Source organism: Eupeodes corollae, chromosome 3 (assembly GCF_945859685.1).
Source record: "Eupeodes corollae chromosome 3, idEupCoro1.1, whole genome shotgun sequence".
Taxonomy (NCBI): Eukaryota; Metazoa; Arthropoda; class Insecta; order Diptera; family Syrphidae; genus Eupeodes; species Eupeodes corollae.
In genome coordinates this window covers 43,212,544-43,229,819 of record NC_079149.1, presented here as the reverse complement: position 1 = coordinate 43,229,819, position 17,276 = coordinate 43,212,544, and the positions used below count along the sequence as shown (strand labels likewise).

The 17,276-nt window shown below is 30.8% G+C and overlaps 1 protein-coding gene across 2 annotated transcripts in view; it reads right to left on the bottom strand.

Annotated features, from left to right (window-relative positions):
* Positions 1-923: 923 nt before the first annotated feature.
* The window catches only part of LOC129952410 (tyrosine-protein kinase receptor torso), a 122,051-nt gene continuing 105,698 nt past the window's right edge, over positions 924-17,276 (bottom strand). For both annotated transcript variants that reach the window (XM_056064972.1, XM_056064971.1), the window contains exons 13-17: positions 2,067-2,161; positions 1,845-1,964; positions 1,620-1,757; positions 1,416-1,562; positions 924-1,357 (exon numbers count right to left, since the gene is read on the bottom strand). In XM_056064972.1, the coding sequence (XP_055920947.1) occupies positions 1,312-1,357; positions 1,416-1,562; positions 1,620-1,757; positions 1,845-1,964; positions 2,067-2,161 (546 nt within the window). In that variant the 3' untranslated portion in view covers positions 924-1,311. The remainder of the gene's footprint in view (positions 1,358-1,415; positions 1,563-1,619; positions 1,758-1,844; positions 1,965-2,066; positions 2,162-17,276) is intronic.

The window sequence follows — 17,276 nt, the reverse complement described above, 5'->3', positions numbered from 1 at the left end:
GTCAGGGATTTTTTTAAAAATTGTCACAAATTCCCCGACAAATTCGTAGTGACAATTTTTTTATGAAACAGAAAAAATGGTACAAATTAAAATTTTGTCAGTATATAGTTGACAATTGTGACAGGCAATTGAGCTTCGGTCGTAAGGTGACAATTTTATTTTAATATAATGTTTTCAAGTGAAAGTGACGACGAACGCGAGGTACGCCACCCTCGAGTTTTTAGACAAAGGATAAACAATTATTTCGCTTCATTAAGTGATTACAAATTTAAGGAAAAATTTCGCGTCTGCAAATCAACAGCAGAATATATTTTGTTAAAAATCACCTTCAGCATCCCACAATTTTTGTATGTACATGCATACCCAATTTGTAAATAAATAATACTGTAGATCAATTCACTTTCTTATGTACGTTAAAAAATATTGCCAAAATATGAAAGTGACAAATTTGTCATTTGTCACGACGAAATTGTCATATCTTGACAACGACAAAATTTTCACGACAAAATTGTCGTTGTATTTAACTGACAATTATGTCACCTGTCAATACGTTATGCAATGAAAACTTGTCACATAAGTGTGACAAATTTGTAAAATTGTCACCTGTCAATGTTTATGAAATAGGGCCCAGGTCCAATCTTTATTTATGATTAACCTGAAGAAGAAATTAAAAAATTTGCGAAACGTTGTGTTGAATGAAATTATTTAAATTAAATTTAAAACGAAATAAGGGCTTACTCGCATACGAATAATTTAATTTTTTTTTTAAAAAACAGCAATTATTGTTTTATTTAATTTAGTTTTTGAAGTAGTTTAAAAAACAAACTCCTTTCTATTTCTGATTGTTCATTAAATCCCTTTTTTTGATATCGAAAAATTCAGAAATTATAGAGAAAAATACAGTTAAAAAAGAACACAACAAGTAGGGTTTTTGAGTTAGTATATTTTCTTTTCAAAACCAGTTATTTAAAAAAAGAACTTTTGGTGGTTTTTTCTTTATCTAAATCTAATGACAAACAACAATGTTTATATTTAAATGCTTATAAAACTTTTAATGTCATATTTTATTTAACATTCTTATATTTAAAAAATAGAAATGCAAAAATTAAAATACATTTTTGAATAAAACATTTTTAATTATCAAGCAAAATTGAAATAAAATTTCTTATGTAGCTAAGTCCAATTTTTGTTGGTCACAGTCGCTGCTTTAAGGTTTTTATATTTTATTGGTCAGAATGTTTTTGCTTATTTAGTTTTGGATTTCCTTAGTTAATTTAGTTAATAAGCTTCAAAACTTCGGACTTGGAATTTCTAAAGTGGTTTTAGATATGATTCATCTGATGATAGTGTTTCAGAGCTTACAAAAATAGGAATATTAAAATGCTGAGACTCATTTCAAATCAAAATAGTCTTACCTGTTTTTTTCATTCGGTGTTGATGTAAGCTTTTCAATCGGCAGTTGGGGTGATTCAATCAACAAATTGTCCAGGATATTTATGATCTCTGTAAAATTGGGTCGTTCCGCTGGATTTGCATTCCAACATGCCGTCATGAGATTATAGCTATATTAAAATGTTTTTTAAAACTTATAGTATGTACAAAATAGTCAATTTGCTTACAGTCCTTGACTGCAATTTTTCGGGCTCTCCATCCGGTAACCAGTCTTGAGAAGATGTACCAACCGATTTGTTGGTATTGAGGGATAAGGAATACCACCCAGAGTTATTATTTCATAAAGCAATATACCAAAGGACCATCTGTGTTTGAAAAGTAAGAATGTAAACATTTTTCGTATCAATCAAATCGAAGTTCAGTTAAAAGTGCTGATTTTAATTAAAACCCACACATCACTCTGGGAGGTGTAAACCTGATGAGTCATCGATTCCAGTGCCAGCCATTTGATAGGAAGCTTCCCATTCCCAGTTTTCTTATATACATTCTCCTGATATACATCCCTGCTGAGACTGTGAAGTAAATCCAAACAAAACAACAACAAAAAAGGATAAAAGGTATGAGAAAAAAAGGTAAACAAGAATTTGATTTTGAAATTTAAGACATGGACATACCCGAAATCAGCTATTTTTACAGTTCGATCTGATGAAACTAATACATTACGAGCAGCCAAATCCCTATGGACAATCTTATTTTTGGATAGGAATTCCTTGAAAAAAAAAAAAAAACAAAACAAATTTGAAAACAAGTCAGGTTAATGATAAATGCCAAAGGTATAATGTAACATTGTGTAATACTAGAATACGGAGGTCGATAAGGCACGTGATGTGTGTAAGGTATATTCGCTATGCAATTTGCAGGAATGGTAAGGTTCGAAAGGGTTTTTGCAAAAAAAAGTAGTATTTTTTGAAGAATTCAATAGAAAAATATTTGTCAATTTTGCAAGTCATTTCAGGAATAGGTTTACAGCACGGATTGGATATTTAAAGAGAAGTCTTCTTACTTTTTTGAGCTCAAGTTTTGTTGAAATGAAGTCTGATTTAAATTTAAATTCAGGAAAACAACCAGTCTTAAGGCTATCTCATTTTGTTTGTTGATGATACCAATGGGTAGATTAAGATAAGATACCTATGTTTGCATTTATGGTTAAGTTTATGCCTCGTCCATTAGGAATTTTCTTGAATTGGTTAGAATATTAAAATGTAAGCGTGCATATAATCGAAGAGTACAGATTTGTGAAGTGAAGACAAAGCTTTCCAAATTGTCTTTACTTGCGATATACATATATATAAAAACGCAAGTTAAGAACTAAAAATATGACAAGTGTTGTAGAATATTTCAAACTCGAGATTTTAATCAAAACATAACAGAGAAGTCGAAAAAAGTGGGTCCCCCGATTTCGACCGTCCGTCTCCTAACTTCCTGAACCATTGGGCCTATTGAGTTAATGAAACCATTTAAATATTTTTTTTTTCTAAAGATACTCTTATATTATATAAATAAAAATTATGATCAGAAATATTAAACCATGTTTGCATTTGAAAAAAAAGTATAATTTTTTTTAGTTTTAATCCTTTTTTAAGTTGGATTTTTAAACTTCTTCAAAATTTAAAGATTTGCATCTATTTACAAAATCCACAAACTTATTTTTTATGTTAATTTTTAAATCTTAAAATATAAGTACTATTTTTTGACAGAGTGTTTGTATACAGGAACAAATTCTTGCGGCCCAGCCGTTCATTTTATTTTTAAATATTAGCTTCCGTAATTCAAAACAAACAAAATTTTGTTAATAATGTTAATGGGGCTTAGGGTTTGAAATAAGTATAATATAATTTTACAAGTTTAATGAAACATAAAAATCGGGCTTTAATTGTTTGAATATAAAAAATAATGTTTAGAATGTTTTCTGGGAAAAATATGAATAGAATTACGAACAAGAACCTTGATCATAAAAAGTGGGGCTGAAAACTGCGGAAAAACCGTTATCCGCTTTGAAAAAATTGAAGAAATACGCTGTCAAGTTATTAAAAACAAACTAAAAGTAGATGTTTATTAAAGTTTCATTAAAAAAGAAAGTCGTTAGGATGCGGTGCAGATAAGTTTATGGGTTGATTAGTGGCTACATTTTAAGGGCCGATGTTGAAACACCTAAACTTCAAGTTTTTGTCTGCATTTCATTTCACGTTTCCCAATTTTTGAATAGCTGAATTTGAACCATTTTTAGTTTAGTCGTCCAATTGTTCGTACAATCGGAAAAATCGTGCAAAAATTTAAGCTAACCGGGTATATATGAGTTGTGAAAACACCAGTGCATGCTTCTACAGCTCGTACTGCATAAAATATTGCTGCTTAAATCGTCAGCGTGCCTAACCATTGCAAATCTCAACATTATGCATAAAGACTAAACGCTTAGAAGTTGCAATTGACTCAAGACCTGGATCCTTTTGACCATTTCAAGAGTAGTCAGTGGTCAGAGTGGTAGCAAGAAACAGCAAAAAAGGTTGATTAATTTTCGAAAAAATCACTTTCTGATTTAAGGCACATTTCCACCCCAATGAATTCTTCAATAATCAGAATTGCCGCATTCGGGCGAATGATAATACAAGAGTGATTGTCGAAAAAACTAAAGCACCCACAAAGAGTAACTGCTTGGTGCAGTTTATTGGCCATATTTTTTTCCAAAATGAGACTGGTCAGGCAGTTATTGGGAATGGTGTTCGCGATATGGATGTGGACGATATGTGGTTTCAAAATGACGTTACCACTTGCTTGGCAATGGTCCAAATTTTATATTGAAGCGACAAAGTTGGAGTTCTTTCTTTGACGTTATTTGAAAGAAAAGTTGTACGTCGATAAACCAGAAAAAATTCAAGAGATAAAGAATGAGATGATTCGGTAAATAAATGGCATAGAACCTCCATTATGCCTCAGCGCAGCGTCAATGGAATTTTGGACCATCGGACGGATTTGTGCCGTTGAGGTCGCAGAAGCCATTTGGCCAATTTTTGCTCCATACATAATTCAACCATACCAATATTATCATAAAAAAAGAGGCTTTGATGCGGCCCACACTAATATGTATGTTTTCGTGTTGGGTTAAAAAAGTTGTCAATTGAATTATTCTTAAAAAAATTAAAATTACCAACAATATTTTTCAAAAAAAGAAAAAGTTTAGTTTGAAAATCTAGTTTTGTTAAAAAGATTTTTAGTCGAAAAAGTTTGTTAACCAATTTTAGTAGCATTTCTTAAATTTTTACAAATTACAAGAACCAAACATCAATTTTTACCAAATTTGAGTACTATTTTGTATAGATTTTATTTTTTTATGAAAACCGGACTGTTGGATTTTTATAAAAAAAACTACTGAATATCAAAAACAATATTTTCTGTAAATAAAAAGAGTTGGTATACAATATTTTTAATTTTTAAAAGTTTTAGCATTGTTTTTTTGTAAGGTTTTTGTTGGATTTTCCTCCTTTTACTGAGTGTTGACAACAATATTTTTTAAAAGCTAATATTTTAATGCCAATATCACAAAGTTTGAAAATGAAATTTGAGTCAAAAATTAATTTTTACCAACTTTTTTATTTTTTTGCAAAAAAACTGTCTATTCGATTTTTCTTACAATTTAAGTGAATATTGACAACAATTTTTTTAATATATCAAAGTAGTTTAAAGCCGATATCTCAAAGTTTTGAAAATATTTTTGAGTCGAAAATCAATTTTTACCAACTTTTATTTATTTTTTGGCTTATGATTTCATTGTTTGTAAAAAAAACAGTCAATTCCATTTTTCTTAAAATTTTTAAAAATGTTGAAAACAATATTTTTTATAAGTAAAAATTAGTTGGAAGCCATAATCACAAATTTTTAAAAAGATATTCAAGTCAAAAATCAATTTTTACAAACTTTTGTTAAAATTTCTGTTAGGTTTTTATTTTTATAAAAAAAAACTGTTAATTCAATTTTTCTCAAAATTGTATCAGATGTTAAAAACTTTATTTTTCGTTGAACAAAATTGTCATTTTGTATTCGTAAAATTTTTAAGATGACACATTTTTTTCAGTTTTTTTGATTTATAAAAAAAACCATTAAATGAATTTTTTAAAAAAAGTATATTTGTTTGGTATCACTTTACAATATATTATATAGCATTTAATTCAAGTCTCTAGCGTTTTCGGTTCGTAAGATATTTAGGGTTAACCAAAATGTTCACCTTTTTTTAAACTGCTATGGTAAAAAAACCGCACACGCAATTTTCTTGAGGGCCCTTTCTGCATCTTTCTGCCTTATTACGAGTATCTGCATAACAAAATTTATTTAAAGTCGATATCTCTTCTCGTTCTTGAGCTATGGAAAACGAAAAAAACGTCGCGAACGTACGTACATACGCACGCACATACATCTTTCTAAAAATCTTTTATTTCGACTCTAGTGACATTGAAACGTCGAGAAATGTCAAAATTTTCAATTTGACAAATCGGACCTATTACAATAACTTCCTATGGGAAGTTAAAAAGAAATAATAATAATAGTTTTCTAAACAATTTGTGTTTTATTCAAAAGCAATTTATTAACCACACTTTATAAATAGAAGATTGAATACTACAGTTACAGCCTTTATATTTAAGCTAGCTATAAGTTTTAGTGTTTGGAATAAGAATTAATGTTAGGTAAACACTTTGGAAATGTCGTCGTATTGATCTTAATTATTTTTTTTTCATTGTTTTTAACAACACCAAAAAATGAATAATTTTATTTCAAAGCTTGGCCAAACTGCAACTACTTGGCCAACAATTTTTTTTTCAAATTAGGAACTTTATTAATATTGAAAAAAGAATATATATGAATTTTGTACAACAAATGTTTGTAGATTTTTGTCCGTACAAAATATGCGCATTGTTTATTCGCGAAGATATATTTCAAAATTTTTTTATATTTTTGAGTATTTGTGGACCATACCGTTAAAGCATTCTTTTTACGAAACTCGGTTAAGTGGAAAATCTGCATTCCTTAAACCTATTTCCAGTTAAACTTAAATTTTCATTTCGTCATCATTCCTACTTTTTTAGCCATAACCACATTTTTGTTATGAATATAAAATTTAAATTTCTGATTATTTCCAGGCAACTCCAAAAGATAAAAAAAAACATTGTTTTTAAATTCAAATCTTTGTTAACTGGAATTTTTAAATTCGCTTAAAAGAATTTAGTTACTTATAAGACTCTTCTTAAATGAAATTTGCTGTTCACTTAAGCAAAATTTCTTTCAGTAAGAAACTAACTTGAATGGAAGACACTGTTTCCTTGAAACGGAATTTACTGTGCCTACATTCCAATTCCATTCCTATGTTAAATTATTTCTTGAAAAAAATTTGGATAGGGGCAAAAAAGTTGTGCCATAACAAGATTTCATTTACACATGAATGCACAGTACATGCTATGTAGGTTTTTGTATAAATCAAATGATAACGCTGCTGTCTGTCAGAAAAACGCTTCTGCAACTGACCTTTGGTCTTGCTATAGTTCATTAAATCACAGACAAGATATCAGGTATAGGTGCCTACATTCTTCATGAATCAACATTAACACGCAATTCATTAGTAAAGTTACTTTGAGATAAATCTTGCATGAAACTGTGGATTTGGAATAGAAACAATTTTGAATCACCTATCTGCTTTGATTGTTTCGTAATCATTAATCATACAGCCATCATTGTTCCTAAGATATGCTTTGCCAATGACATTATCCTTTTGCCAAGACAAATTATTCGAATTAAATTGGTGCTTTTGAAATGGTCTTATGGAAAATCCTTACCAACTAGAAAATATAACAAACATTTCTATCAAAGTATAATTTCTAGATTCTTATAAAGAGGTAAAAGCGTAATGAATTTAAGGTGTAATGCGATGTATATATATACTAACTATAAGTATCTATTTGCAAAACTTTTACAATATTGTTTTCTAGGGAGTTGTGTTACGTAAATTTTAATCAATTAATTTACATATTTAATGACAACAATAATTAAATGACGTTTATTGAAAGTTAACCGAGAAGCTTTCAATCACTTTAAATAGAAAACTTCATTATAGTAGTAGGGGTACCCATACAATACACATCGTTAAAGTTAAATGTCCCAACTTCTCGAAAGTTAAGTGTAATGGAGAAAATTATAACGATATATTGTTACAAAACAACTTAAATTTGTGTAATTAAAAATAAATATTTCAGGTAACTTTGTACGTATTTATGTACCTTCTATAGCAACCAACTAAACGTTACTATTAATTTCTCAACCAGAAAACTTATTATGGGCCTGTTTTTAAGGTTATACATCACATAAGTTGTATGAGTTTTTTATGATGACCAAAACAACATGAACATAAAAGGTATAACAATTTATATGCACCAAAAATATCATATCTTCCAAAATGTCTGTCTTTTTCCGATAATACAAAAATCAACACATATTATGATATAAAAATAGGCCTCAAGCCCCCACACATAACACATTAATTTTTTTTCGTTTAAGGTCTCTAACCCACACCAAAAGAAAACATCAAAAGTTATAATATTAAATACCATATTTCCTTTGAAAAAACTTTATAATTTTAAATTAAAACATACGGGCTTCAAATGGGTTCTTTTATAATAATAACTACCCTCCGTATGTGTAACTAAATAAATAAGTTTGAAAATTAATGGAATTCACTATACTCGGGAATTTGGAACATAAAACAGAGTTATTTCATTAAAATCTTGCACGATTATTATGTACCTACACAAAAATTGTGTAAACTTTTATTTTTCACTTTTTCGTGAATGGACCTTCACATCATCACCATCATCAGTGATATTTCAAGGAAAAGGTTAGTTAAATACTCTTTTTTCCTGGAATTATTTACCTACATGAGTCCGCAGTTGATATTAGTATAGTGCTTTTACTAAATTACTTATATAGGGTAGTAATTTAAATTTAAAAAATAAAAATGAAAGAATAATTGTTAAATTCTTTTCAATCCCTTTTATTCAATGTTTTTTTTTTTTTAATTTGTAAGAAAAATAGGAAATGAATAATTTCCTGGAAATTGTTGTGGCTTTTGAAATGCCTTACATATGCACATTGGACATAGTAATAGTAGAAAGTAAAATAATATTGTTTTCTATGAAAATTCGATTTAAAACTCCACACAGAATGTATTGGCACGTTTTGTGGTTTTCAAGTACCCTCTGTTATGTAAGAATTGAAAATAATTGCAAGGACAAAAATCCTATTTCGTATTAATTTACTTTTTTTTTGATAACAGAGCTTTGTCAATTTTCTTATGATTGCAAACTGTCCTTTTAACTTGAGGCATATTTTATGACTAAGTTAAAAGTTTTTAACTGGTTGTTTTTAGTTGTGATGATTAATCAGGATTAGTAAGCAAGCTTGTTAAGTTATTTCAGGACTTGTATTTTTAACATGTTTAAATATTTATTTATTGAATTCGTTAAACAAACTAACATTAGAACTTAAGACTAATATTTCGTTATTCTTAGATTTATAGATTTACAAAGCTTTAAGCAATTTGCAAAAAAAAAGCTAAACTGATGTGTTAAAAAAATTTAATATAAACGTTTTACTTTTAAAATCATCGCTTATGAAATAAACCAAAAAGTAATACTTGTTGTAAACTGAAATCAATTGGTTGAGGGGACTGTTTTTACCATAGTTCGATCTGCTGGATATAGGATGTAAAGAACTTGTCTTCTTATACTTGAACGGCTATAAATAAAGTTTAATTGTTCCAAAATTGTTGGTGATATGACCCTTTGATTAATTTTATAATAAAGCACAGCTAAATGTACTCTCTTTCTTAAGAAAGCGATGGAAGATTTATGAGCGTGAGCCTATAATTGTACGGTGGAAGTTTGAGCCTATTGGACCATGGGAAGAAACGGAAGCATGGATCTTCTTTGTGCTCCTTCTATTCTGTTTATATGGACTGAATAAAAGGGAGACCATATTATGCAGCCATATTCCAATATTGGTCTTACAAATGATATATAAAGAAGTTTAAGAATATATGGGTCGCGAAAATCATGTGAAAACCGTTTTATAAATCCGAGTGTCTTATTTGCTTTTTTTTTAATAATATATTGATTTATAAAAGTTAGTCTTGAGTCAAGAATAATAACTACTTCAGAGAAAATAGAGAGTTTTGTCAAATAAGAAGAGTCTAACTGATAATTGAAAGCGAAAACATTTTGTTTGCGTGTAAAACACTTTGATTTACATTTGTCTATGTTTAGTAAAAGCTTATTTATAAAACACCATTCGCGAAAACTATTAAGATCTTCTTGTAGGAGTAAACAGTCGTGAAGTGAGTCAATACATTTGGAAATTTTATTGTCATCAGCGTAAATTAAAACAGATGAGTGTTTTATAATAGAAGGTAAGTCGTTAACGTACAAAATAAACAGTAAAGGACCTAAGTGGCTACCTTGAGGTACGCCACAGTTGATATACAAATATGATGACCGCTCATTCCTAAAAACTAAGCTGTATGATCTTTTATATAAGTACGACGAAACCCAATGACCAAATTTATGGTTAAAGCCTAGGGATTTAAGTTTGCAAGTTAATGTCTTATGGCACAATTTATCAAAGGCCTTACTGAAGTCTGTGTAGACACAGACTTCAGTAAGGCCTTCCGTTTTTCAAACAAATCTAAATAAAATGAACTGAAATGAAAGAGGTTAGTAACTGTTGACTTATTTTGAACAAAACCATGTTTACTGTCACAAATTATAGACTTACAAGTAAACGATATGACTTTATAATTAATGGACTCAAATAACTTAGGGATGACGGACAGTTTTGCAATTTTGTATTTTATTTTTACTACCCTTTTTATGTATCAGTGTTATGTACGAACTCTTCAAAATATTAGGAAAAATTAATGATTTGAGCGATTCATTAAAAAGAATATGATGAGGTCAGGATAAATAGGATACCCATTTTTTTCAAAATATAAGAAGGTAAGGTACACCACCTGGACATCAATTCCTGAAGCTTTGCGAATGATTTCATCTTCAGAGATCCAAAGACTAATATTTGAATTCAAATCAGAGAAATTTTGTGAGAGGGCCAATGAAGGCGTTTGATAGGAGTTCGCTACTTCGAAAGCATCTTTGAAAAAATTTGCAAACATATTTAAAATTTTTTCAGAGTCATGGCTAAGTTCGTTGTTGAAAGACATGCAGTTTGGATACCCGTCAGTATTTCTCTTACTATTAACATAGTTCCAATATTTTTTTGGGTTGTTTTTTATGTCGGTTTCAGTATTTAAAATAAAGTCATTATAAAAAATATCTGAATAGTCAGTAAACATATTTCTTAGCTCATTGTATATTAGCAAGTCATCATCAGCTTTTGTTTTATTATATTTAATGCAGGCCTTGTTTCTTTTATTTTTTAAGTATTTTAGGCAAGATTCAAACCATGCAGGAGATTTAGAAATATTTCGCGGTTTACGCAATGGTGTGGTCTCATAAGAAAAGTTAAAGAGAACACAGTAGAATTTATAGCACATAGCATTAATGTCACAGTTCTCAAACAAATGATTCCAGTTAACATTACATAACAGGTTGAAAAGTTCATTAAGTCTGCATTTTTTAAAGTTGAATTCAAGATTTTTTTTGGAACAATTAGAAACATTACATACATTTAAATTAAAAGATAGGTCTAATGGTGGGTGATGTCGGTCTTCTTCGACAAATAGGGTATTGGCTGAATTTACAGCAATATCAGCATTGAATATGTCCGAAAATAATATAAGTTCCAATATTTTGTTGAAGTTGTTGGCAATCCCATTAAATTGTCTTAGCCCACATGAGGAAATACACTCAACTGTCAAGAATTCGTTGGTAGAGGACATGTTAATAGGAGATAGATAGTTCAAGGTTGGAAGATGGAAATCTCCTAAGACTAGTAGCTCTTCTTGTGGGTCAATTTGATCGTTTATTTTGCCTTTGCAATTAATTAAGTTTTCATAAACATTGTAAGGAAAGCTTATATATGTGGCGATAATGTATAGCAGACCTGTATCAGTTTTAACTTTTATGAAAATCATATCTACATCAGATTGATGAATTCAATTTTTCACAGCAAGCAAAAGTCCACCTCTTACAGTGCTGATGTTATTCAAGCAGTATCTATCACGTATGTACTCTTGACAATTCGATTCGAAGAGTTCCGTATCCATGAATGTATTGTTTAGCCAAGTTTCAGTCAAAATGATTATGTCGTGTGGTAGAATGGTTATATTTTTGTAGACCTTATTGATCTTTGTCAGTAGTCCGTTGACATTTTGATAATAGATTAGAATTTTTTGAAGCTTCTGCTGGATATTGCGAAAATGGTTAGAAGATGATATTCTTGTGCTGATTTGATTATTTTCAAATTCGTGGACTATTATATTAATAGGCCACATAAAAACAGAGTTGAGAAGTCCAAAGATGGAGTCGGTCATTCTTAGTTTAAAAGATGGATATTTCGAATAGTTGCTGTGGATCAAATTCTCTACTTTCCTGGTTGCCGAGAAACCAAACATTTTTTGAATATATATCTTAATGTCAATAGCATTAGTTGAAGGGTCAAGTTTTGATATTAATAAAGTACGGTGACCTTTGACTACTTTTAAACTAAATACTAGATATAGGAGATATATTTCGAACTCCATGTCCATTTGTACTAATCGTAGGAATTAATGGAGCTGGTAACGATGGCAGAGTTCCTATAGATGGCGTATTGAAAGGAAAGGCATGATGATTGCGATGATGTAAGAGCGTCTGTTAAAGGAGATTCAGTCGGTGTTCCCATAGGTTGTTGAAAGGTTGGTGAAGGGTGTATTAACACTGTTTCTTCGGATTATGGCTGTTGTACGTATTCAGAATCATTTGGAATATTCGACATTTCTACTTCTTTACTAACTACGACATTAGCATGCATGGATTTTAAATTGTCCACCGTTTCTGATAGTCTTAGTAAACGCGAATGTAATTATGCTTACGTACTCGTATATTTGACTAACGGGGATTTTGCAATAAGGGGGAGTGGCATACACTCACTTTTCATTCATTTGTCATTATTTATAAGTAACACTTCTGATTCTTCGGACAACGAAATTATACATTCAGAGGGGCGTAGTAGCCGCCCATTTTTAAACATTAGTCACTTTATATATTAAAATATTTGAGGTGCTATTTTCCTACATTTAGAATTATTATCATAAAATTTGAGCCGGAATATAAATTTCAAAATTTTATATCGGATGGTTCAGATTAAACTTCCTTATTTCAAATGCGTTAAAAGAACCTCTTTAGACTACGCATTTTCGCTGCATTTTGTGTCAAACTGTATTTTCCTTAAAAAATTGTCCTAGTTCTTCAGACGTTTAAGAAAAGATTTTGAGTATGAGTTAAAACGTTATGAAAACTTTAGCCCTGAAAAATGTTGAAAAAGTTCGCGCCACTTGTGTTATCAAGTCTTGTCAGATTGGTACGTATTCAGTCCGCCACCTTACCTAAAAATATTATATGAGTTTCCTCTCTCTTCTCTTCGACGTAAACTAATACCATAGACATCATTTCAAGAGGCGTGGTTTTCACCATAAATATAAATGTTCTTGAGCTAGTTCTAAATCAATGAAGGTTTAGTGTCAATTTATTTTTAAAGACGTGTATCCTTAAACACTAGATAAGTTTTACATTTGGACAAGTTTATATTTGGCTGAATTTTATGAAACTATCCAAGGATTTTGTAGCGTAAAATAATCAAACTTATTTGTATAAATTTCTTCAAACAGTAAAAACTAGTTCCAAAGCCTTCCTTAAAAGTTTCTTAATATAAAAAATATATCTGATAACGTATTATCTATTGTAACACGAAAAGTTGTAAACATTTTACATAGCATTTATCTAAATGAATAGAAAGGTCGTGTAAGCAAACTTATTTTTTAACCCAATTAGCAAACTTACGACGCACGTTGCTTGAATACCCTTATTATTGATTTTTGTCTTATTCATATGCTAATGAGATTTTTTTTTGAATTAAATACTTTTGAATCCAAAGTAATATATTCTCATATTATTTTGTCTGCCCTGTGTAATCCAAGCTATTAAGCACAAAGCAGATAGGGATTCTGTCCTTAGCTAAACTACTTTTATGCTAAACTATAACAAAACTTAACTCTGCTTAACTTTTTTCCTTTATTCTTTGAACTTTATTTTAAAGTTTTTGTTTTACTTCCCGTTCATAACAACGAAGAAAAGAAAAAAAGTTTGATTCCTTTTTAACCCTCAATAATGATCCTCAGTTCAGCTCAAGAACCTATTTGAAATTCTTTTCATTGTTTGCATAGAACGCTGAAAGAATTCCAGTAACATTAATTAGTATATAGTGGTAAACTGTGGTATTTCTTCAACTTTTTATTTTACTTTCAAAACTAAACTGAAACAAAGCCGAATTATGAATATCTTTACTTCAGAATTATTTAAGGTTTTATATACTTGTCAATTAAACTTTATACAAGCTATAGTAAATTTTACTGCAGAAGACGTGGGTACAAAACGACTCTATTATATTCACGACCTTTAAAGGAATCTTTCTTTTGAAGGATTCTAATTGCTTCAGCAATTAACATAGACCACAAATGCTATGAAATTATATGGAAATTATAGGAAAGTTGAAAGAACTTTTTTATAAAAACTTATTAACAAATAAATGCTATGTGTAAATTAAATCGGTTGGTATCGAATTTTATTCTCAACACTAAGGAATTTTAATGGTTTGCGTACGTAAGTTAAATCCAAAACTAGGGAATGCCAAAGTGTTTTCTCCTCTATTTTTGATTCTATGAATATTTCATTAAAGGATACACATCTGTTTTATTTTTTGATTTTAGAAATCCTTTAATAAAAAATTCAAACAAGAAGGAAACCTATAAGGAAATTCTGTCCCATTAAAAATGTCTTCACAAACAAAAATAGGAAAGGAAGTAAAAGAAAAGAAATTTCATAATTCTAATGGAAACAAATGTGAAGATTTTTATGTTTTCCATATGAAAATATTTAATGGATAAGGATATATATTATTTAAACTGATTTTATATCCTTAACATTAGTTACATTAGGTATAGCTAGATATTGCAATATTGAAGCATTGAGATAAATTATTAAACACTTTTGATATGAAACAGCATGAATAGCATTTATAGAAATAAAATTAATTGATATTTATTACGTATACGCCTGAGTGACCATTCTAAATACTCCTCAACTGCTAATCCTATTCGTTTATGAAAATCAGATCAGATTCTTAGGATTTATTAAAGAAAATGAATATTGAAATAGTCTGCAAGTCAAACAATAGGTACTGTAGGTTATATGACATTTGAGCTAGGAGTGAGGTCAATTCATATTAAACAAAATACAAATAGATTGCCTATTAAACTATGGGCTTATTTTTTTGCTCAAGATGGATTTTATATCCTTTTTTGGTTTTTAGAAATGCAAATCAATGAAAATAATTGAATTGTTCCCGATGTATTATGGCTGTAACCATTCGATTGATTATTGTAGAACACAACGTTGGGAAGCGTATTATCTTCACTCTCAAATTTGTTGATAGTTTCGGGCTGTAGTCCAGGTATTGCTAGGATGATATTGCCTTTCAGTGCTTCAATCGTTTCCCGATTGTAAATGCATAACATCGCTCCTTTACTATACCTCAGAAAAAGAGAGGTCAGATCACTGCCTCCAGGTTGCAAATTAATATTACAGGGACGGCTGATAACAATATTTGGCATGGGCTATGAAGGAGTTAAGAGCAATTTAAGAAGAACCTTACACTAAATGAAAACAATTTTCAGAAACAATTTAACTTCTTAATTCTTTCTATTGAGTCACCTAATTCCGTGCGCCTTTATTTGCTGAGTCAATAGGATCTTGGGACTTTGGGTTCACTTGCGTACAGTAGACACAGATCGGAGTTGACTATAAATAAATAAATCATGTGGCGCAACATTACCTTGAGAACTAGTGCCTAGTGACTTACAACTCTCAACTATTCCTGTGTGCGAACGGATGGGGCCTACAGTTTTAAGCCGAATCCGAACTGATGATTTGAGAAAGCACTTTTCATGACAAGAATTACTTTTGGTGAATTTGCCAATTCATCGCAAGAGGCATTACCCGTGAATAAAACTTGAGGTGGCACAGGCAGGGATCGAACCCAAGACCTATCGCATGAAAGTCAAACGCACTAACCATTATGCCATGGATACTGCGTAACTTGACTTAAACTGTTTATTCAACCTTAAAACTACTTGAAACTAGTACAACCACAGCAGCAAATCTAACTATCTAACTTTTTCATTTTTCATTCTTAGAAGGAGCTCTGCTCCGACTTGTAGCATGACGTCCTGATTGTACAAGTGTCGCCTACCCACGGTTCGTCGTATTACGTGGTAGGTTATCGGAACTGTCAATCTATCCTGTATCAGACCGCATTCACTATTGGTGAAATAAAACTGCTGAAGCGTGCACTCTCAAATTACTCGTCTTTCGGATAGACGCCCCGAAAATTAAGTTGTTGTTCGAAGACAAAGTTCTTACAATGTGACCTCGAACGAGTTTTATCACGAAATTGTCAATTCTGTTGATTCGAGCCCCGCTGTATAGGACCTCTTTGGAATAGTAGTGCACGTAAAAAGATTCGGCTGTTCGATATAAGCCGGTACAGCGTCGTAAACAATGGCGCTCGAACACCCGAAACTTCTACATCTGGGAAGGGCCAACAGGACAACCATAAACGATCATCGGCCGCATGAGGGCCATATAGGAAATCACCTTGTCAGAGCGAAGATTCCTCTGGCTCTTGTCAGAGCAGCATTTACATGTCTGTCAAAATATAAACACTGATCTAATATTTATAGGATCTGGTAAGCTGGACACTCTATCCGGTCACGGGCTACTGTATAATACGGAGGAAGCCTTTGTAAGACTACCTATCAGATCGCTGGTGTCAATGCTGAAGAGAATCGGCGAATTCACCGCTCCCTGTTGAAGACCTTTGTTAATATGGAATGTTATGGTAGAAGTTACATTGCCACTTTTGGCAACAAACTTTCTACCTTTAAGCATATCATAAAGTATATACAATAATGGTTTGCTTATTCTAAGACTGCTGAGCTTTGGGTAAAGACCTTATAACCATACGGTGTCAAAGACCTTTTCCACATCAACCAGAACGGCACCTGTGCATTGTTGTTTTCATTTATTCCATTGGATATCAGAAACGAGCTTAGAAGCTGCATGAATTGTATCATGACCTGCCTTGACCCCGAACTGTTTATCCGGAATTATTTTGTTGTCCGCAGCCCACTTAGTCAGAGCCTTATTGATGATGTTTTCGAAAACTTTTCTGATGCTCGGAAGAAGACTTATCGTCCGAAGATTTGACGGGTTGGAGTTGTCCTTTCCCTTGGACTAAAAAGCACTCAATTTAAAAAATGAATTTTCAATATCTCCCAAAGTTTTTCAAACGTTAAGTGACTCATTTCGATTTGGAAATATATGTAATTCACATTCTGTCAAGTATTAGAGTGGAAAACAACTTTCGGCGTTAAAAACCTAAAGAAATCACTAAAGATTTTCCATGTAGCTAAACCATAAAAGAAGGTTTGGCAAATGCATAAACTATAACTTACCAAACTATTTTAAAAAATAAAAGATGAACAGAAGTCAGGACTAAAAGTCAAATTTTGGCAAAGA